Genomic DNA, 24305 nt, shown 5'->3' with positions numbered 1-24305 from the left:
CACTGTCGCCTTAGGGCTGCTCTGGGGGTCAGGCATATGGGTTCTGTAAAGCGTCTCGAGACAATTTGACTGTAATTGGCGATATATAAATAAAATTGAACTGAAATACACTGAAAGCCGATCTTCCTGTAGCCTTTTCCATCTTTGCGAAATCTCTCAATCCAATTTTTGAATAGTTGTATCTTTTCTTTATCATGTCAGCCATGATGCAGACATTCAGATAGACATAGCCCATAGGCCCAAAATTAAGAAAGTTGTGTTGTTCATTTTATAACCAATTTCATTTTATTAGGCTAGTTGGTAACTACAGGTGAACTGAACTCAATTTGGTTTGAGTGATCACAGGTTTTCTAACTTCTGTGTCAGTGATTACAGGTGTATTTTTTAAAAATTTTGCTACATTGAGTTTGTGCTCCGAGGCCTTTATTTTCAATATAGTCTTTCTTAATAATTTGGATATGATTGTTCATAAGAGGAAATTGCTGCTCAACTTTGATATCATGCCATTATTGAGAGGTGTAACATTTTTGAGTCATTTGACATTTAAGTGATATTGCCTAGGGATGTACTTCCTGCACAAAATCATTTAAATGCTAATGGAATAATAGTAGAAAAGATTCAGTCATTTAGTTTTGGCCATCTCTAGTTGTATATGAAGTCATGTTGTCGGAATAAACAGAGCCGCCAACTCTGTTCAACTGTTCTACCCTGAAGTTCCATAAAAAAGGGTGAAACGAGAAGCAGAAGGTGGTGGTAGGAACAGATAATAAAAGACATTAGCCCTGGGAAGGAAGCAATATTTCAGAAGGATTAATAAAGTTCTTCACATAAGCTGCTGAATGTGTTTAATTTAGATTTAAACACATCGGTTTGGATTAAAGCTTAAACACAAGTTAATAAGTTTAATAAAGCAGGGAGTAGTGGAATCTATAAATCTACCACACGCACAGTCAGTAAGAGGGAGAAAAAGTCAATTTCTCACTGCTTGTTTCTGCACATGACTTTTGTTTACAAGTGCTGGTTTAGTTGCAACAGGGAAGTGTGAACCTAAATGAAATGGTTGAGAGCAAATAAGACAAGCTGTATACTGTCACTTTATGCCCCTATAAAAATAGACCCACAGGAGCCCAGTTTAGCTGTGTCGTTTAGGAAACGCTGTCCTCAGGCATAAAACAAACATTATAGACCCCAGTAACATTTTTTAAATTATTTTTTTTTACCCTCAGCCCCCCCTAACACTGACAGGAACTTTCCAATCTCTTTGCCCCGGTCATTTTCTGTATGTCAATTACTCCACTGGGATCTCGTTACTGCCTCAGCCAATCACGCACCCCCCTTAATTAACACAGGAAACTACATTTCTATATTTACAACCTAATAACTAGACTGGCCTGCTGAAAAGGTCACATCAACAGTTTAGCAGTTTTTGCCCTATAGCAGTGTAGCCCAAGAGGATATGGCTGGGAGAAAAGCCAAATGAACCAGAAGTAACTTTACGGAAAACATTTTTGACCTCGGAGTGTCTGAGTTGCTTGATTTCACCTCGCTTGTAGAAGAATCCGTCAGCCATGCTCAGCTATTTGTCATCATGTTCAGGGAGTTGTCGAATTAATCACTGGAAAATAGGCTTATACGGAGTAAGTAGGTGACACCACATGTGAAGGAAATTTAATCCAAGGCGTCAAATATCAAGAGAAAATGACATTTCCTTACATTTGAAGGTCTACCACAGACAAAAATGTCCTCAGCTAATGTGCCTGGAGCAACACTTGAATGAGCTGCTGCTGAGGGACGTCTGCACGTTCACAGGGATGGCAGCCGAATTTCTGAGCTTAGATCCTGCTCTGGTGAACTTTAATAATCACAGGCACACATTTATTTATTTATTTTTTTAATCAATGGAGTCCTGTTGGTTTTAAGCAATATAACTTAGAATTACCTCATCTTCTTTCTGTGCACATCTTGTTGTGTTGGTGAGTTATTCTGGGGAAAATCTGATGGCACACTATCACAATATCATGACAGAGTAATGTTGATAAACAGTTCATCTTCTTTAATATTTGTCAAGCAAAAAAAAAAAGCACCTACCAGGATTTAAATATTCTTCTGCTTTTCTATGTTTTATGTCATTTTTAAGCGAATATACACTACCGTTCAAAAGTTTGGGGTCACTTAGAAATGCTCTTATTTTTGAAAGAAAAGCAGTTTTTTCAGTGAAGATAACATTAAATTAATCAGAAATACAGTAAACATTGTTAATGTGGTAAATGACTATTCTAGCTGGAAGCAACTGATTTTTAATGTATGTAATATCTACATAGGGGTACAGAGGAACATTTCCAGCAACCATCACTCCTGTGTTCTAATGGTACATTGTACACTAATGATGATTAGAAAACCCTTGTGCAATTATGTTAGCACAAAAATAAAAGTGTGAGTTTTCATGGAAAACATGAAATTGTCTGGGTGACCGAAACTTTGGAACGGTAGGGTATTTGGATTTTGAACTGTTGCTTAGGTAAAACAAGTATTTTGATGATTTCACCTTGGGTTGTGTGACCATTTTTTCAAAGTTTTTAATGATATTTTATATGTTGAACTTAGGGCTGGGCAATAAATCGATTTTATCGATTAATTCGACTTTGTACTTAATGTCGATTCGTTTAAATGAAAATCGATTTTCTCACCGACATCCGCCACCAATGCCTGCCTGCTGGGCTCCCGTAGTTCAGAGTGCGCCCCCCTCCCCCTGCGCTTGATACACAAACAACATGGCAGAGAGCGGTGCAGATCTAAAGGCGCATGTCCACTATATGCGATTTTCCTGCACGGCAACGCACCGCATCGGACAGCGTGCGGTCACTAGCGGACCACAACATGGTCACATGACAGCGCTGAGCAACAGCAGGCCGCTACGTGGTCACGTGACCGAGCTTTCAGCTGGACAGTCCGGCAGACAAGTTGGATAAACACAGCGGCTCGGCCGCAAATTTTCCCTTTTATTTCAAAAAACACATCAGCGAAAACTATTTCTGGAAGCATTTGAGGTGAGAAATAATCCGTGCAGCAGCTGAATCGGTCCTCGTTTTAGGTCACTGACGCCTAGTTTAGAAGTTTGAGAACAGTTTCACGATGCGTGGAATCTCCGCACGCCACATCCAATTTGCATAAAGTAGAAGTCAGTCTACTTTATGCAAATGAGCTGCAGCCCTCTCCAGGTAAACACTCCGGATCATAGCGGGAAACGCACCGCAACCGGACCAGCATGCCACATGCGGCGCATTTCCAACTGTGATCCGGTGTGTTTACCCGGAGAGGGCTGCAGCTCATTTGCATAGACTGGACTCTGATTCCACTTAATGTTGCTGCTCTTGCTAACCCACACTGCCTTGAAGTATAATGGAGATATTAAAGGAAAATGACATAGTATTTAAGCTTTGGTTGTGACTTAGACCTTTATTATCATAACACTGTATTCACTTAAATGTTCAGATGATCAGATGTGTCGACAGCCAGCCATTAGATTATCTGCACAACTTTATTGGAAGTTAAATTACCACATTACACCGCTTAATTTGGAGGTAAAACAGAAAAGGATTGCACCTGCAATGTCAGTCATAATTCCTCATTGCACAGGACTGTGTATATAAATACTAGTACAGCAGGTCAAAGCTGAAAATGAAATCAATCTGTAGACTGTGATGGATGATTTAAATAGGAAGGAATGAGGGCTAAAGCAACAAATATAGGCTGCAGTTTGTAATGTAATGTAAACCAGCTTGATGTTCTTTAGTAAGAAAACAAGTTGAAGGAAACAACCTCACAAAGTGATCACCAGAGACAGATGTTGACACATACCTTTGCTACCTTTTACATTTTTTTTTGACTTGGCAAGTAGGAACTTCCATACATCCATCTATTATCTATAATCTGCTTAATCCTCATTAGGGTCCCAGCAGGGTGAAGGCAGGGGACAGGTCACCAGTCTACCACAGGGCTACATAGAGAGATAAACAATCATTCTCACATGTACAAACAATTTAGAGTCACCAATTAACCTCAACATGTTTTTGGACTGTGGGAGGAAGCCAGAGTTCCCAGAGAAAATCCACGCATGCACAGGGATAACATGCAAACTCCATGCAGGAAGATCCCAGGAAGGTGGGATGTGAACCAGTGATCTTCTAGCTAGACAGCAGAAGTGCTCACCACCAAGCCACTGTGAAGCCCATGTAGGAAGTTACTTGGGGCTTTTGAAGACCTAATTATAGCAATGTATTTAGCACATTTCTTGTTACACAAACGCAAACTTAATTCACATTCAAGTCTTTAGAACCATGTTTTGATGTTCTGTTCTTGTTTTTCTTTCCCAGGGTGTTGCTAATGTGGTTGCACGGCGATGGATGTGTCAAGGCAAGCGTCGTCGTGGTCAGTGGAAGAAGTGCTGGATTGGGTACAGGGACAGTACCCTGCCTATATGAACCAGCTCCATAAAGCTATAATCAAACATGCTATATCAGGTACAGCTCATGTGTTTAATTCAGCTTTCTTTGTTGTCTTTCGTCACGTTTTAAATAGAATATGTCTTTTTTTTTAATTGGCTTGGAACGCACAAACATTTGAGTGGTGAAGTGCTTTGGTTTTAGGCCTTGTCCACAAGTATTCAGTTTTTTGTTTTTTTCCAAAATGTGTTTTTCTATTCATTTTGGCTTTTTGTTCACATTGTCCAAATGCAAACATTGTTTTAGGTCAGTGGAAATGGACTTTGAAAACTTCTTCCCAGAAACTGTTCATGTGTGGGCAGGGAAAATCAAGAATGGATGTAGCCTCCAGGTTCAAAAAATATAGCCAGCACAGTTGTGCCTTAAACCTGCATTCTTTCTAATAGCCAGCAGAGGGTAACTCCTTTGGTTACAAGCCTGATTGTATAGAAGTCTATGGGAAAAAAAATGCCCACACTTTTTTTTAGGGTCCGAGCACCGACGGTGCGAAGACCCTGTTGGAATGCTAGGGTTTATTAGGGTCGAGCACTGACGGTGCGAAAACCCTATTGAAACCCTAGGGTTTGTTATTTGTCTCTACAAATGATTGCATTTTTGAAGGCCTAAACACATTCCGATTTGCGTGAAAAGATGCACCAGAACTAGGGAAAAATTTTATATTTTAAAGGAATTGTGGAGGTGTATGGCAAAATGGCTCCATAGCTCCCCCTACACTTTCCCACGGGCAGCATGTTTCACCTACAACTACCATATTTTATACACATATGCAGCACATCAGGCTGAACAAAAAAGTCAGTGACAGCCATATTCTAAACCCAACAGGAAGTGAGCTTTTTTGCATTGAATGTCAGATTTTGCCCATTTTTGATTTTTTTCTACAGCGAACGCCTCGTAGAGGCAAACTCCAATTCACCTCAAATTCAGCCAGTACATACAGCAGGCCTTAGTGATCAAAAGTTATCAAAATGTTCCTCAGAAGTCAAAGGGCGTGTCCGTTGCGGCCTCTGGAATTTTGATCCTTCACCATGAAATATCAGGTGCTGTGTAAATGCCCTGAACATGCTCCAATCTGCCTAAAACTTTACATGTATGATCAGAGTCCTGTCCTGATCACATCCATAGGATGAAATATGTTCACAGTCAGAGCGCGGCCTGCTGACAAGAAGAATGTCATTTTTTACACTTTGATGTGCTGTTCTTTGCCTGTTGCTCAGATTCACCTCAAATGTGGTGACATAAACCTAAAGACGTTGATGATGATTCACAGTGAAAATGGTGACTCATCATCAAAAGGCGTGTCTGTGATGACGTGGCAAATTTTGATGTCTCGCCATGACTACTGAAATGATTATATCTGAGCTAATCCTGATCCTATCTTCCCCAAACTTCATGTGCTGGACACCAGGCCCAGTCTGAAGACATCCACACTGAAAAATTTTGAAAAAGTCATAGCGCCACCTATTGGTAACAAGAAGTTTAGACATTACATTTGCACACACCATTGCTCCAAACTTTGTCATATCATTCTGGAAATTGATCAGCTGACTCTTCACCCCTTGACAATGCCACAGTGGGAAGATTTTGACATTTGATACAATGCTGTTGCTGTGGCAACGCATTGTTGCTGTGACAAGGACTTTTTGACAGGTTACGAATGCTGAAAACTTCACCAAAATTACCACACACATCACCATTGGTTAAAGGAAGGACAATGTATGCATCTCGGCACTTCATGAGCTATAGTGCCCCCTACAGTATGTTTAACAAACAGCCCCAGCAGCACGTTTCACCTACACCCATAATATTTGGTAGGCATCTGTAGCACGTTAGGGCGAAAAAAGAAAGTCTAAGGTGCCCAAAAGCTAAACCCAACAGAGAGTCCAGTCTTGGATTAATTGTGCCATTTTTGGTGATTTTGGTCATATTCGTGGTTAGCTACTCATAGAGGACAACTCCAAGACACATCAAATTTGGACAGTCTATAAAACTATCAAAATCACCTGCATCAGTCAAAGGGCATGGCCATGGTAGCCCCTGGAAATTTGACCCTTCACCATAAAAGAGTAAATAAATCATTTTCGAGACATGAGTCTACATCTACAATATTTGATATGCATATGTAGCACATCAGGACAATCAAAAAAGTCTATAGAACCAAAGACCTAAACCCAACAGGAAGTCCGCCATCTTGGAGTAATTGTGAGATTTTTGGTCATTTTGGTCATTTTCAGTGGTTAACTACTCACAGGGGACAACTCCAAGAGACATCAAATTTGGACAGGCTATGCCAGTCGTAATGATGATAAATTACCAAAATCATCTGCATCAGTCAAAGGGCGTGGCCATGGCGACCCCCTGAATTTTGATGCTTCGTCATGAAACATCAACTGCTGTGTAACTATCCTCTACATTCTTCAATCTGCCTCAAACATTGCATGTTTAATCACAGTCCAATCCTGATTACATCCATAGGCCAATATACACTCTCGGTCGCAGCGCCACCGGGTGGATGGACAAGAAATGCTGTATAACTAGCCTGTACATGCTCCAATCTCCCTGAAACTTTACAAATGTGATCAGAGTCCTGCCCTCATGACATCCATTGGCCAAAATACACTCCTGGTCGCAGTGCCACCTGCTGGACATGCTTGGATTCGCCGACCAACAAGGATGTGAGGACCCGTTCAATGCTGCTTGCAGCTTTAATTAGGGTCCGAGCACCGACGCTGCAGAGGACCCTATTGAAATCCTAGGGTTTATTTTTAGGGTCCGAGCACCGACGGTGCGGAGGACCCTATTGGAACCCTTAGGTTTATTATTATTATTATTTTCCGGCCTAAATGATCGCATTTTTGAGGGCCTGAACATGCTCAAAAACTCATGAAAATTTGTAGAAAAATCAGAAGTGGTGAAAATTTTTAGATTTTATTGGAATTGCGCATGTGTGTGGCAAAATGGCTCTATAGCGCCACCTGCAATTCAGCCCCCAAACCGTGTGTGACCTACAGGCATGAAATTTGGGCAGGATGTTTAGCATGTCAGGATAAACAAAAAAGCCTCTAGGACCCATACCCTAAACCCAACAGGAAGTGCACGATTTTGTATTGAATGTCAGATTTTTCCCATTTTTGATTTTTTTTTTAGAGCGAACTCCTCCTAGGACGTGACTCCAATTCACCTCAAATTCTACCAGTACATACAGCAGGCCTTAATGATCAAAAGTTATCAAAATTTTCATTTTAAGTCAAAGGGTGTGTCTGTGGTGGCACGGCGACTGTTGATGTTTCGCCATGAAAATTTAATTATTTATATCTCTGCTGTACATGATGCAGTCTGGCCCAAACTTCACATGCTGGACACCAGGTCCAGTCTGAACAGATCCTCACTTATAAATTCTGAAAAAGTAATAGCGCCATCTGTTGGTAACAGTAAATTTGAGGCATTATATTTTCAGGCACTGTGACCCCAAACTTTGTGATATAATGCTTGGAATTGGTCAGCCAAGTCTTCACCTCTTAACAATTCCACACTGTGAAGGCTTTGACGTTTCATGGAATGCTGTTGCCGTGGCAACCAAATATCGCCATGACAGACAAAGTACTTCTTGACAGGTTATGAATACTCCAACGCTCACCAAAATTACCATGCACATCGCCATTGATGAATGGAAAGACACTGTATGCATCTCGGCACTGCATGTGCTATAGCGCCCCCTACAGCATTTTAAACAAACAGCCCCCGAAGTGTGTTTAACCTACTCCATGAAATTTGGGAGGCATATAGAGCACATCAGGATGCACAAAAAAGCCTCTTGGAGTCATACCCTAAACGCAACAGGAAGTCTGCCATCTTTTTGGAAGTCTGCCATCAAATTTTGGCGATTTTTGTCATTTTCGAGAACAAACTCCTCATAGGGGCTAACTCCAAGAGACCTCAGATTTTACCAAAATGTACAACAGGTAGTTGTGATCAAAAGTTATCAAAATTTTCATTATAAGTCTGAGGGCGTGGCCATGGCAGCCTCCAGAATTTTGATGCTTCGCCATGAAATATCAACTGCTGTGTAACTACCCTCTGCATGTTCTGATCTGTATGAAATTTTACGTGTCATCAGAGTCCAGCTTTGAAGACATCCATAGACCAATATACAGTCAGAGTGACAGTGCCACCTGTTGGATAGACAAGAAATGTTGTATAACTAGCCTGTACATGTTCCAATCTGCCTGAAACTTTACATGTGTGCTCAGAGTGCAATCCTGATCACGTCAATAGGCCAATATACACTTTCAGTTGCAGTACCACCTGGTGGATGGACAGGAAATGCTTCACTTCGAGCCCGTACTTGCACCAATCTGCCTGAAACTTTACAAATGTGATCAGAGTCCGGCCTTCATCACATCCATAGGACGACATACACTCTCGGTCGCAGCGCCACCTGGTGGACATGCTTGGATTCGCCGACCAGCAAGGATGCGAGGACCTGTTCAACGCTGCTTGCAGCTTTAATTATTATTATTATTATTATTATTATTCTCCTGAAAAATGAATTGCTTTTTTGACGGCCTAAACATTCCCGAAAAGTCATGAAACTTTGCAAACACATATTGGGATAGGTGAAAAATTTGATATTTTATGGGAGTTGTGCCTGTATGTGCCAAAATGGCTCCATAGCGCCCCCTACAAAATTGAAAATAGTGGTCACTAACCCAATTGGGAGGACGCTTGATCTGCAGCTACAAAATTTGGGATGCATATACAACAAGGGGACGCACAAAAAAGTCAATGATAGCCATTCCCTAAACCGAACAGGAAGTCTGCCATCTTGCGTTAACTGTGAAAAACCTGTGATGAACTCCTCCTCGGGGAGGAGACCTCAAATTTGGTCAGTACATACAACAAGCCTTACTGATGAAAAGTTATTAAAATATTCTGCCTAGGTCAAACGCTGTGGCCATGGTGGGCCCCAAAAATATTGATCCTTCGCCATGAAACAGAAAGCGCTGACTAACTCTCTTGTACATGCGCCAATCTGAATGAAACTTGACATGTATGATCAGAGACCTACCCTGATGACATCCATATGATAATTTTCATTCACAGTCATAGCGCCACCTTGTGGTATCAGGAATTTGACATTTTTTACACTTTCATGTACTATAGTCAGCCCGTTGGCCAAATTCACCTCAAATGTGGCGACATAAGCCTGAACACATTGATGATGAATCACAGAGAAAATGGTGACTCGTCATCAAAAGGCGTGTCTGTGGCGGCGCGGCAAATTTTGATGTTTTGCCATGAAAATTTAATGATTTATATCTCAGCTATATATGATCCTATCTGCCCCAAACTTCATGTGCTGGACACCAGGCCCAGTCTGAGAACATCCACGCTCGAAAATTTAGAAAAAGTCATAGCGCCACCTATTGGTAACAAGAAGTTTAGACATTACATTTGCACACACCATTGCTCCAAACTTTGTCATATCATTCTGGAAATTGGTCAGCTCACTCTTCACTTCTTGACAATGCCACAGTATGAAGATTTTGACTTTTGATACAATGGTGTTGCCGTGGCAACGCGTTGTTGCCATGACAAAGTACTTTTTGACAGGTTACGAATGCTGAAAACTTCACCAAAATTACCACAAACATCACAGTCGACTCAGGGAAGGACATTATGCACCTCAACACTGCATGTGCTATAGCGACCCCTGCAGTAACTTTAATAAACAGCCCCAGCAGCACGTTTCACCTACGTCCACAAAATTTGGGAGGCATATGTAGCATGTCCGGATGCACGAAAAAGCATCTTGGAACCATACCTTAAACCCAACAGGAAGTCCGCCATTTTGAATTAATTGGACAATTTTTGCAGATTTTTTTTCATTTTTGAGACCAAACTCTTCCTAGGGGGTTACTCCTAGTGACCTCAAATTTGGCCAGTATAGAAAACATGACGTCATGATCAAAAGCTATCAAAAGGTTCCTCAAAAGCTGAAAGGCGTGGCCATGGCGGCCCCTGGAAATTTGATCACTCGCCATAAAACAGGAAATACATTTTGACACAATAGAAATGCTTGGAAATTCACCAAAATTACCACACACATCACAGTTGGATAAAGGTAGGACACTGTATGCATCTCAGCACTGCATGTGCTATAGCGCCCCCTGTAGCATTATTAACAAATTTCCCCCGCAGCCCGTTTGCCCTACATGCACGATATTTGGTGGGCATGTGTAGCACATCAGGGTGAACAAAAAAGTCCAGGGGGCCCAAAACCTAAACCCAACAGGAAGTCCACCATCTTGGATTAATTGTGAGATTTTTGGTTATTTTTGCCATTTTCAGTGGTTAACTACTCAAAGGTGATAACTCCAAGAGACCTCAAATTTGACCAGTACATATAACAGGTTGTAACGATGACAACTGCTCAAAATCATCTGCATCAGTCAAAGGGCGTGGCCATGGCGACCCCCTGAACTTTGATGCTTCGCCATGAAACATCAACTACTGTCTGCCCCCACAGCAACTTTCACTGATGTCTACGAAATTTGGTATGCATATGTAGCACATTAGGATGAATAAAAAAAACTCTTAAACCCATACTCTAAACTCAACAGGAAGTCTGCCATTTTGAATTAAATGTCAGATTTTGCCTGTTTTTTTTTTTCATTTTCAGTGATTTATTCCTCACAGTTTGTAACTCTAAAAGACCTCAAATTTGGACAGTATATACAACACGACGTTAACATGAGAATTGGTCAAAATCGCACACAACACTCAAAGGGGTGTGGCCATGGCGGCTGATGCTTCACCATGAAAGAGTGCTGTGTAAATCCCCTGTACATGCTGCAATCTGCCACAAACTTTACATGTTTAACCACAGTCCTGCCCTGATGACACTCCTATGCCAATATTCAGCCTATTTAAACTGACTCCCAGTATGTTTTAGTGTTGTAATATTGGCTCCCAATATGTTTCAGTCTCTTTACACTGGCTCCAGTATATTTTCTCTTCCGTTTTAAACACCAGTTTGAGAGTTACTATTTCTCAAACTCTTCTCTGTGTCACACTACCTCCTTATAAAGCACATTGTATCTCTGACAAATGTTCTATGTTCGCACATACCAAAATTTGTGAAAAAATCTCTGAAATTGGTCAGCTACGTCTCAACACCTTCACTTTTGTGTCACACCCTGACGTACGCCATGTATCGACGTGCACCACTTCCCTACGTGCGTTGGTGTGCGAGGACCCGTTCAATGCTGCTTGCAGTTTTAATTATTTGGGTCCGAGCACCGAGGGTGTGGAGGACCCTATTGAAACCCTAGGGTTTATTATTAGGGTCCGAGCACTAACAGTGCGAAGACCCTATTGTAATGCAAGGAATTATTATTCGGGTCCGAGCACCGAGGGTGTGGAGGACCCTATTGAAACCCTAGGGTTTATTATTAGGGTCCGAGCACTAACAGTGCGAAGACCCTATTGTAATGCAAGGAATTATTATTCGGGTCCGAGCACCGAATGGTGCGAAGACTCTATTGGAATGCTAGAGATTATTGTTATTATTATTATTATTATTATTATTATTATTATTTTACCGCCAAATGAATTGCATTTTTGAGGGCCTAAAGATGCGCCTATTCGCATCAAAACTTCCACACACATCAGGACCAGTGAAATATTTGATATTTTATGGGGCCTGTGCATTTGTGTGAAAACATGTCTCCATAGCGCCCCCTACAAAATTTAATAATGTGTTATTAGCCCAACTGGGAGGACATTTCATATACAGCTACAAAGTTTGGGAGGCATATGCAGCACATTGGCAAACAGTAAAAAGTCAATCACAGCTATGCTCTAAACCCAACAGGAAGTCCGCTATCTTTCATTTACTGTAAATTACTGTCAATTTTTGGCAACGAACTCCTCCTAGGGGTTAAGTCCAAGACACCTGAAATTGGGTCAATACATAAAAGAGGCCCGGAGGATGAAAAGTTATCAAAAGGTTCTTGATAAGCTAAAAGGTGTGGCCATGTCAAAGCCCTAAACTTTGCTCATTCGCCATGAAACAGGAAATGCTGTCTAACTCTCATGCACATGCTCCAATCTGCCTGAAACTTTACATGTATGATCAAAGACCTGCCCTGATGACATCCATATGGTAAAATTCACTCACAGTCATAGTGCCACCTTGTGGCATCAGGAAATGTGACATTTTTTACACTTTGATGTACTATTGTTGGCCCATTGGCCAGATTCACCTCAAATGTGGTGACATAAGCCTAAACACATTGATGACTCAGAAAAAATGGTGACGTGCCATCAAAAGGCGTGCCTGTGGTGGCGTGGCAAATTTTGATGTTTCGCCATGAAAATTCAAGTGCTTATATCTCAGGTTCACATAATCCTATCTCACCCAAACTTCACATGCTGGACACCAGGCCCAGTCTGAAGACATCCACACTCACAAATTTGGAAATAGAGCACCACCAACTGGCAAGAGAATGTTTCGGCATTACGTTTGCACGTCCCATTGCCCTAAACTTTGTCATATCATTCTGAAAATTGGTCAGCTCAGTCTTCACATGATGACCATGCCACAATGTGAAGATTTTGATGTTTCATACAATGCTGTTGTCATGGCAACGCATTGTTGATGTTATAAACAGAGTGATTTTTGACAGATTCAGGATGCTCATAACCTCACCAAAATTACCACACATCACGGTCGGTTAAAGGAAGGACACTGCATGCATTTCAGCACTGCATGTGCTATAGCGCCCCCTGCAGCATTTTTAACAAATATCCCCCGCAACACGTTTCATCTACATCCAAAAAATTTGGGAGGCATATAGAGCACATCAGGATGAACAAAAAAATCCTCTTGGAGCCATATCCTAAACCCAACAGTAAGTCTGCCATTTTGGATTAATCGGATAAATTTTGAGGATTTTTTTTAATTTTGGGGAACGAATTCCTCCTAGGGATTAACTCCAAGAGACTTCAAATTTGACCAGTATATACAACATGACGTCACGATCAAAAGTTATCAAAAAGTTCCTCCAATGTCAAAGGGCGTGGCCATAATGGCCAAAACAATCAGTAAAATAATACATTACAGACGTCTAACAGTTTTCTACGGGCATTCCCGTCTTACATTGTTTCAAACGCAACAGTTTTTACCACAATATATTTTAAATTCATCATTATCCTCCATTAAAACTAACTGGCAAATTATGTGGTAATTATGGTAATTATGTGAAGAAAACTTAAATTAGCATGGAGAGTTCTCTCTTAAGTATAAGGAAAACACTTTTAAACAGAAACTTCGATTTCACAAAAACACTTAAAAACCACTTTCTTGATTTGTGTTAACTCTTAAGATTTTATTTTATCTTAAAGTCACTCAATACCACAAGCTACAAATCCTGTTAAAATATATCACCTTTAACTTTACTGTGCAACTGTTAGAAAAATATACCGCACTGATTGTTAAAATATATACATTCCACACGTTTCACAGATTTCTACCGACATTCTGTCACGGTTTGCGGGTGGTTTGAATCCAAGGTGAGTGCACACAGAGCAGGCAGTTGGCGGGTCACAGTCAGCAGGTTTTATTAACAAAATTAAACAGTTATGCCACTCTGGCAAAAACTCACTTCAGGTGAGGGAAGGCAAAATCAGGCTACCAGGGAGCAACAGTCCGGGGCTCACGCCGGCCAATCGGTTCACCTCCTCACCTTTAGGAGGGCAGGGAATCCTCGTCCTCATACCGGAGGACGGCTGGGGTGAAGACAGACTGCTCCACGGCTCAGTGCTGCAGCGTCTTCTCTGAACTAGAAGCAAGGCAGTATGGTCCCACGTCCCCCGATTTTTGGCCATTTTTGCTTTTCAAGCGCGAACTCCCCCTAGGGGATAACTCCAAAATCGCTGAAATTTTGCCAGTATGTACAGGAGGCCTTAGTGAGTAAAAGTTATTAAAATGTTCCTCAGAAGTCAAAGGGCGTGGCTGTGGTGGCCTCTGGAAGTTTGATCCTTCCTCATGAAAAATCAGATGCTGTGTAAATGCCCTGAACATGCTCCAATTTGCCTGAAACTTTACATGTATGATCAGAGTCCTGCCCTGATCACATCCATATGATGAAATACATTCAGTCAGAGCACCACCAGCTGGCAACAGGAAATGATATGTTTTACACTTTGATGTACAGTTCTTAACCTGTTGCCCATATTCACCTCAAATGTGGTGACGTAAGCCCAAACACGAAGATGATTTACAGTGAAAATGGTGATTTCTCATCAAAAGGTGTGCCTGTGGCGGCGTGGCAAATTTTGATGTCTCATCATGACTACTGAAGTGTTTATATAGCCGCTAATCCTGATTCTATCTGCCACAAAGTTCATGTGCTTGACACCAGGCCCAGTCTGAACACATCCACACTCATAAATTTAGAAATAGTCAGAGTGCCACCTATTGGCAACAGGACATTTAGGCAATACATTTCGAGTCATACCCTAAACCCAACAGGAAGTCTGCTATTTTGATTTAATTTGACAAATTTTGGCGATTTTTTTTTGAGAACGAACTCCTCCTCGGGGGTAAGATTAAGACACCTCAAATTTGGCCAGAATATACAAATCGATGTCATGATCAGAAGTTATCAAAAGGTTCTTCCAAAGTCAAAGGGCGTGGCCATGGCGACTTGTGGAAATTTGATCCTTCGCCATGAAACATCAGCTGCTGTGCAACTACCCTCTGCATGCTCAAATCTGCCTTAAACTCTACATGTTTAATCACAGCCCTGCCCTGATCACATTCATTTCAGAAAATACGTTCACAGCATGTGCCATAGCGCCCTCTGCAGCATTTTAAAAAACAGCCCCCACAGCAAGTTTAACTGACGACTATAAAATTTGGAATGCATATGTAGCACATCGGTGTGAACAAAGAAGTCTCTTGGAGCCATCCTCTAAACCCAAAAGGAAGCCGGTCATTTTGAATTAAATATCAGATCTCTGGTGTTTTTGGTCATTTTCAGCAATTGATTCCTTACAGACTATAACTCCAAAACACCTCAAATTAGGAGAATATATACAACATGCCTTCAGGTTGAAAATTTGTGAAAATCGTACACAAAAGTCAAAGGGCGTGGCCATGGCGGCCGATTGAACTTTGATGTTTCGCCATGAAGCAGGAAGTCTTGTGCAAATCCCCTGTACATGCTGCTATCTGTCTCAAACTTTACATGTGTGATGAGAGTCCGGTCCTGATGAAATGCATAGACCAGTTACAGTGATAGCGCCACCTGGTGGATGGACAGGAAGTGCTGCATAAATAACCTGTACATGCTCCAATCTGCCTGAAATTTGACCTGTGTGCTCAGAATCCTGCCCTCGTCACATTCATGGGCCGAAATACACTCTCGGTTGCAGCATCACCTGATGGACATGCTTGGGGTCGCCGACCAGCAAGTATGCGAGGACCCATTCAACGCTGCTTGCAGCTTGAATTTTTTTGAATTGTCACCTCAGTATAGATTTTCCTAATGAATTTGTGGTCTTAATCAATAGTTTCAAGTCTTCTTCACTGTAGAATAATACTAATAAATAGCTGATAAAATAGGACATTTTTAAGGTGTGGATACCTTGTGATTGACATTTTTCTAATGTATTGCCAGTCTTTGGAAAAACTGCCTTTTTGTCACTGTGTGCTGTTACATGAGGCCATTCTGTCCATTCATGGTTGTGGTCAAAGTAGTGCTGATGCTAAGCTTGCTAAACAGGCTTATTACATGTTTACACAAAAATGTATAGTTATTCCTCCACTATACCGATTAAAAGAGACATCAGAATTCTTCCACACCAATAATAGTAGCCTATCGGAACGGGAGATAGCGTTTTTTGAGTTTTGCCAGCGTGACTTCAAGGTTAGGGTTGTTTGGCTTAAGAGACAGCTACAGTTATGTTTTTGTGTTTTTATGTAGACACAGATAGTTTTTTTTTTATTGTTTTAGATCAAACAAGGAACACCACCATTTCAAAAATTACTTGTGTACTGCTTTAAAAACACAGATTTTCACCTAACACACCCAAGTTGTGAATAAATTTGCAGGCCGTGCATTGCTGAGATTGAAGGAGCATCACCTGGAGCTTCTCGGGGTGGAGGATAAGAAACAGCAGCAGGAAATGTTGCAGGACTTCCTCCTCCTCAGAGTTCAGGAAGAAATCAATGAACTCTGTGACATCTGCTCTGGTGAGAATGCTTAATGACTTCAGCTAAGGTTGTGGCTGAACTACTAACTAATAAAACAGTCATACAAGAGATGCTGTTGTGAAAGACAAAATGACCGGTGGTAGAAGTCCTGGACAAGTCTTAGGATTAACATTTAAATTCTTGTGTAACATTTATATGCAATGTGATAATCAAGCTGCTAACTTATATTTTGTCTGCTCTCTTGTCTGCTCTCCAGAGTGTTTTTCTTCATAAAGGACAGTAAAATCTTCAAATCTTTTATCCCATTCATCCATTCAACCATTCAACCATGTGAAGGAGAGAGAAGGGTGGGAGTGATGGAAATAACAAGAGAAGGTGAATAGAAAGAAGGATCGATGAGAAATGAAGAGAGAAAGAAACCCATTTCGTGTGTGAAATCTGACCTGTGCAGATGGATGAGATTAGTTTTTGTCTGGTTGTCTTTTTCTGGTCCCTACTGTCCATTACTCGCTGTCTTTTTCCTTTCTCTGCTGTGGGTTTGCATCCAACTATTGCGTTTTAAAATAAGTGAACACAAATTTTGACACATTTAATAAGGAGAAGAGCTCCAGTGTGTGTCTGGATGATGTTAGTCTGTCAGTCCCTTACAGTTATTACCTTGAATAGTAGATAATCCACTCATAGCTATATTTAACCACACCGCGAGCATCGTTGTAGGGATGGTGATGTAAGTCCATCTCCTTTGTCCAGTATTACATGAATTGTCATGAAATTTTATCCAGACAGACTTGTCATCTAGCTCTTCCATAAAGGTCATATTTATGGATTTGAAAACTGTTTTGATGAATTAGAACTTTGTTACACACATCTGTTCATACATCCAACTGTATGCTATGTTTCTTGTTCCCCACCCCCCTCTTCTCCCATCCCTCCCCCTTTACCTCTACCCCTCTACCTCTAACCCTCTACCTCTCTACCTCCTCTGCCCTCTCAACCCGCCCGGCCAGCAGGCAGATGGGTCCCCCCACATAAGAGCCGGGTTCTGCTCAAGGTTTTTTTCCCTGTTAAAAGGGTGTTTTCCTTGCCACTGTCGCCTTAGGGCTTGCTCTGGGAGTCAGGCTTACGGGTTCTGTGAAGCGTCTTGAGACAATTTGACTGTTATTGGCGCTATATAAATAAAATTGAATTGAATCTGTGCGACCTTCAAGATGAACTGTAGTAACTTTGTTAATCTGTTTTCAACATGAAATTTAATTTAACTAGTAATTTGGGTTTATGACAAACACCTGCTAAATTATTGGCTTTCTTTCAGGCTCAGTTGAATTTTGTTTTTAGCACTATTAAGCAAATGTTAGCTTTTTAGTTTTCACACTGCTGGTACTTGCAGGTTGTTCAAATTTATAATTGTATGTTACAGAGGATGACAAAGTTGAGATTTTATCCATCGCAAACTTCTAAAATGCTACTGTTGGCCACCTGTTACACAAAAACTAATCATCCTATTCATTAGAAATTTTATGTGCTGTATCTTGGCTACCTAGGGAATGGATCTCTGTAAAGGTCCTATGTTATGTATGATATATGAACAGCTAAAATTCAAAAATATCTGTCCAACCTTCTGATTCAAAGGTCAATATCAGCATGTGGAATAGGTAGTATCACAAAATAAAAGACACCATGTGAAAGTACAGGAATTACCCTAAATGTTGACACCAAGCACAACTTGCTTCTATAAATCCTTCTATGTTAAATGTTCAAATTAAATATGCACATTTTCACCCCATATTTTAGCCATATATAACAGAAAATTTTGGGATTTTCAAGTGTTCAAATGTATGTATTGCAGAGTAAAGAAGATATTAAGCACTTACAAATTTTCAAGTATAGTTTGCAAAGTTGGTTCAGTTATGTCTTTTCAGAATTTTTTTTAAAAAGTTCAGAAACCTTCTTTTCTGCATCCTGGCTAAGTTTGTACTGACAACCCGTTGCTGTCGTCAAGTCCGCAATTTGAGTAAGGATATGGTCTGTTGGCACCCAACGCTAGTCCTTCCTTTTGGGCCAAGAAAATGATCTGGCAGGGCCTTTTGGTTTCATGAAGTCTAGGAGCACATCTGCCTGCTCAGTTGACACTTCCACAACATTTTCCAAGTACCAGTAATTATCATAAACAGCTGCAACATACTGGCCAGGATGCAGATCATGCTGCAACAAATCTGCCACAGTTTCTTCAGACACAAGGTCATTCACTCTAACAGTTAATGTATAAATTTGTAAGTACTTAATATCTTCTTTACTCTGCAATACATACATTTGAACACTTGAAAATCACAAAATTTTCTGTTATATATGGCTAAAATATGGGGTGAAAATGTGCATATTTAATTTGAACATTTAACATAGAAGGATTTATAGAAGCAAGTTGTGCTTGGTGTCAAAATTTAGGGCAATTCCTGTACTTTCACATGGTGTCTTTTATTTTGTGATACTACCTATCCCACATGCTCATATTGACCTTTGAATCCGAAGGTCGGACAGATATTTTTGATTTTTAGCTGTTCACATATCGTACATAACATAAGACCTTTATTTTACAGAGATCCATTCCCTAGGTAGCCAAGATACAACACATACAATTTCTAATGAATAGGATGATTAGTTTTTGTGCAACAGGTGGCCAAAAGTAGCATTTTAGAAGTTCATGATGGATAAAATCTCAACTTTGTCATTCTCTGTAACATGCAATTATAAATTTTAAGTAAATATTTTCACATTTCTTAGGACTATGGATTCCTATGAAGTGATCCTGAAAATTTCAGACCTCTAGCTCTTTTTGTTCAGAAGTTATAGAAGCCTGAAAATAGATGAAAATTTCAAGTCTTAATTTTGGTCGCAATTTTAGGGTACCCCCTACCTACTTCAAATGGTCACAACTTTGGAACTCTTTACAATTAAGCCTTGTAATTTTGGATTTTTCCATCATATATAATGTTCTATAAGTATGTAAAAATTTAGAAAAATCTGAGGGGGTCAGGTGGGGACCACTTGATGAAATGATATGTAATGACCCACCACCCCTACCCCTTTCAATGGCCTTTTCGAGGGAATGCAAAAGTAGCTACTGCTGGGTTTGTGTGCTTCTGAGCGGCCCTGAAAAACTGCTGTGCAGGTCTTCGCTCTGATTAATTAAACTCAGAAAGGACAAGTGCCATTTTTCTGCCCTCTCAATGTCTCTGTCACTGTCTTTAATGCAGAAATACAACTTTTGGGTTAACATAACAAACCTTCATTATTCAGTTTCCTACACCCTTCTAGAATTGGATTTACTGCTATTATGTTAGCATGCTAGCAGTAGCATCTAGCTTAAAGCACTACCTGCCTCAGCATAACCCACTTGCTGTTAATATCGCTGTACTGTTAAAATGTCCTGATAGGCTCCCTCAGTATTCCTTATTGTAACTTCCTGTTGCCGTTGACAAATCTCAAAATATCAGGGATGGACAACACACAAATCAAACCTAAATCAAAACACTTAAATTGTGACTGTGATAATGTATGTAATTAATATCAAAACAAAGTCTGAAAATAATTATAACTAGATTGTAGATGTCTTTTGTTACAGTAGGGAGTTCGAGTTGGGTAAAAAGAGATAAAGAGCGAAAACATTAAAAAGCCATCGGATCTTCAGTTCTGTTAAAACCCCTTAATCCACAGGTCAGTTTTTAAAATGTACTCATATACCCAGAGTTTGTCAGTGGACTCAAAGGATACCGAACTTGTCTCCCTTACCACGCCAGAGTGATGCCTGAAGACACGTTGTAAGAAATATTTTTACCTTCAGCTATTCAAAATGTGAAATTGTAAAAGCAAAAAAAAGTAAACATCAGTCTTATGATATACAATATTTAACCTGTTACAAGAAGTCATACTTGCAACTCTACCATATTTGAAGTAATAGAAATGAAGCACAACACGCTACATCCATTTGAGTTTCAGTAGTCTGATAACAGATGCTGCCTGGTCCTGGTACATGGATCACTGAGGTGCCAAGGGTTAAACATTTCATGTGTCAGACTAAAAAAAAAAAAAAAAAAAAAAAAAACTGAAGCGGAGCAGTAAAACCTTCCAGTGTTTGCTTCTCTCGCACACACTGAAATTGATTTGACAGTTCAGTTGTTGGTGTGAATCTCGTTTTTTTTTTTTTTTTTAATGACCAATCGACCACTAAAAAGCCTAATTTTCCTATCATGAATGATGAGCAGAATTACAGATGATTTGAATTTGATATGTTTATGATAATGATGCAGGTGAATCCTGTTTTTTGATCGCAGTTGATTCTTGCAAAGATTGTTAAAGCAAATGGTCTGTTACGGTTTCCAGAGGCTCAGGCGCAGGAATGAGAAGGAGGTGAACAGATGCAGAAACGATAATTTATTTACAAAGGAGATTAGTTACAGAAACAACAAAAATTCACCGGAAAACTAAACCGGAAGTAGGATCGAAATTCTAGTGTAAACAAAGGCAAGCACTCAATAGTGTCTCTAGTGGCTGGAGGACGATACAAAGAGATTTACAAATCAAGATAACTAACCCACAGCAGGTAAGACCCAGACAGGAAAGCGGAAACAAATTACTCTAAGTCACTACAAAAACTCAAATAGCGGAAACAGGAAAAACTAGACCTGTGATTTCTAAGTGCAAATGGAAGAGTGATTACACTCACTAGAATACCCTAATTGTCAAAGAACACAAGGATTACTTATACAAACCTGAGCTGAAATTTACAATAAGCGCAAAACTGGCATACCAGACAAACTACTGAACACTACACTCTCAGGAGAACTCGAGCTATACAAAAATACAAGAAACTAAGAACAAGACTAAACCTAGTCTGAGCTTGCATGGACTGTGACTTAGCTGATGGTGGAGGGCTTTAGGGGACAGAAGAGCCAGGGGAACCTGTGAGGGTGGCCAATGGTTGGAGGGCTGCTTGGCGTGTGGCTGATGGTCCAGGGCTGCGACGGCAGGCAGAAGGCTGTCAGAGACAGCAGAGAGGAATGGTTGATGCACCAGGTGACTGTCCGGGAGGGTTGTTGGTTATAGTGTGGCGGACTGGTGAGATGTTAGGTGCAGGAGCAGGTGGCAATCCAAACTAGAGAGAAGCAGAAACAATAATTACAGGAGTTCTTCAGAATGCAGTGGCTGAAATGCACGAGTCAAAGACTGACTAATGTCATTCACGGTCCGACATCGAATGATGAGTTATATTGTATGTATATGTTATGTTGTCTGGTTATATTGTAGAAGGGTGATGTCCTGATTGGCTCTGATCCACCTGCTCGCGCTTCTGCTGATTACTGATTCTGGATTGTCCAAACCTGCTGCTGCAGCCTGTGTGCCAGCCACACCTAATAAGCAAAACAGAAGTGGAGGGAAGGAGGGGCCCGATCCAGAGCCTGCTGCAGCAGGCCTGACATGAACTTTAAACTTTCAGACATCTTTTATATGTAAATCTGCTTTATTTAGACACTACCAGTCAAAAGTTTGGACACACCTTCTCATTTAATGTTTTTTCTTAATTTTCATGACTATTTACATTGTAGATTCTCACTGAATGCATCAAAACTATGAATGAACCTCATTAAGAAGGCGAAAAATTCCACAAATTAACCTTGACAAGGCACACCTCATGAAGCTCATGGAGAGAATACCAAGTGTGCAAAGCAGTAATCAAAGCAAAGGGTGGCTATTTTGAAGAATCTAAAATATAAAACATGTTTTGGCTTTTTTCAGTTGTTTGTTTACTATATAATTCCATATGTGTTCATTCATAGCTGTGATGCCTTCAGTGAAAATCTAAAATGTAAATAATTGTAAAAAAAAAAAAAAAAAGAAAAACCATGAAATGAGAAGGTGTGTCCAAACTTTTGACTCAAAGTGTATGTTGGCCTCCTTTCAGTGTGTAATACAGCCATGACTACCACTGCACATTTGTGATACATTAAAGGTTGCATCTGTTTCTGAACATTGCTTTTAGTACAGTATGGAGTTGAATTAAATGTGCTGCTTTGGCAACATAACCCTGTCTGCATAATTTATTTATGTTTCTGGCAAAGTCTACTACTATATTTGTCAGTCAATCATCATGTCAGGACTTTTACAGCTGCAGCCTCATGCTTCTCACTCCATAACCAATGTTGCCTTTACAACTCAGTATTTGTCTGCCTAAAAAAACTCTGTGATATGAAAGATCTATGATAATGAAAACATATTAAAGCAAACTTGTGTGCTGCCCAAATCGAATTCTATAGTGTACGAGATCAAGACAGTCAGTATAGAGTTGATAAACTATGCAATAAAAATGTAATCAAACTGCATCACGTCCATGGCATCAGTCACACCATATATCAACCTGGTAATAATCCACTGGCTGCACTGCAACAATTTTGTAGAGAGTCACTTTTAAAACCTCTAACTGCCTCAGTGTTAAGAAATACATGGTTTTAAGTTTAACCTCTGACAGAGGTTGTTGGAAAAATACTCTTTACTAACATCTTCTGTTGGTTTTTATATCAGGTTTTTCCAGGTATTCATTGAAGTTGTATGTTTATACCTGGAACAATTTTGATTTTCTCAGTGTTTTCTTAAGGCTGCACCATGTACTAAACTGACAATATTGTCCATCTCTTCAACTACATTTCCACAAAAGTAAGACATATCTGATGTTTAAAAACTTCTGGATACCTTCGGTTTTTTAAAAGATATGTGGGTTTTAACAATGTTTTGCGCACAGGATGAATTTATTACACCTTACCTACTGGTGGGTGAGTGAGAAACAAAGCAAAACAAGAAAATAAGACTTCATTAGAATGAGAATTTTGTTTTTGCTTCCTGGAAACGTGTATGTAATTACAAACAAGCAAGAGGGAAATGCGTGCTGCTGTTAAGGGCAAGAAACAACATGCTTATGGAAACTTAACACGCAAAGCTGGTGCATGAGAGACAGCCGGAGTGCTCAAGTGACCTTTCCTCTCTTTTTCTTTCTGTTTCTGGGCCTGACTGTGTGCATTTGTGTGTCTGAGTATGATTAATACCTCAGGAGATGGTGTGGCATTTGATTTGGCTGGGCGTGGCTGGGGGAGCGCTTAGTCAGCACAAACGTAAATCCACCTCACTGCGAGACTGAAAGGGGATGATGAACAGCACTGACCCTCAACACAGAGCCAAAATGAGGAGTCTGGTGCAAAACAGCAAATGCAATCTCAGTTTTTTTTTTTAAACATACACTATATTGCCAAAAGTATTCGCTCACTTACCTTGACTCGCATAAACTGATTTAATGAGCCATTCGCAGTTTCACTGTACCGGCCATGTGTACTTAGACTTGGATGGCTTAATCTTTGAGACAAGCATATGCTACTGGCAGGATCAACCAGGTAGCCCACAGAGGACAAGAACATTGACATCAACGATGTGACTCCAAATTGCCGTGTTGCTCTGAGAAACCACAGCTACACCCTGCACAAGATCCTGCCCAACAAGGTGGACCCTCTGGTGTCCCTCATGATGGTGGAGAAGGTGCCAGA

At 40.4% G+C, this 24305-nt stretch overlaps 1 protein-coding gene across 2 annotated transcripts in view; it reads left to right on the top strand.

Annotated features, from left to right (window-relative positions):
- Nucleotides 1-22799, top strand: part of LOC111564655 (sterile alpha motif domain-containing protein 12-like) — a 30720-nt gene extending 7921 nt beyond the window's left edge. Inside the window, exons 2-5 of one of the 2 annotated variants that reach the window (XR_002745798.3) lie at nt 4374-4520; nt 16621-16761; nt 16979-17097; nt 22024-22799. Coding sequence is in view for 1 of the 2 variants with exons in the window: in XM_055016061.1 (XP_054872036.1) it covers nt 4400-4520; nt 16621-16761; nt 16979-16995 (279 nt within the window). In the remaining variant the exon portion in view is untranslated. Of the gene's footprint in view, nt 1-4373; nt 4521-16620; nt 16762-16978; nt 17936-22023 lie in introns of those variants that run through there. The other variant, XM_055016061.1, reaches the window with a different exon arrangement.
- Nucleotides 22800-24305: the final 1506 nt, after the last annotated feature.

This window comes from Amphiprion ocellaris, chromosome 12 (assembly GCF_022539595.1).
Source record: "Amphiprion ocellaris isolate individual 3 ecotype Okinawa chromosome 12, ASM2253959v1, whole genome shotgun sequence".
Classification (NCBI taxonomy): Eukaryota; Metazoa; Chordata; class Actinopteri; family Pomacentridae; genus Amphiprion; species Amphiprion ocellaris.
The sequence above is the reverse complement of the archived record's forward strand: the minus strand, read 5'-3'. Positions and strand labels throughout refer to the sequence as shown.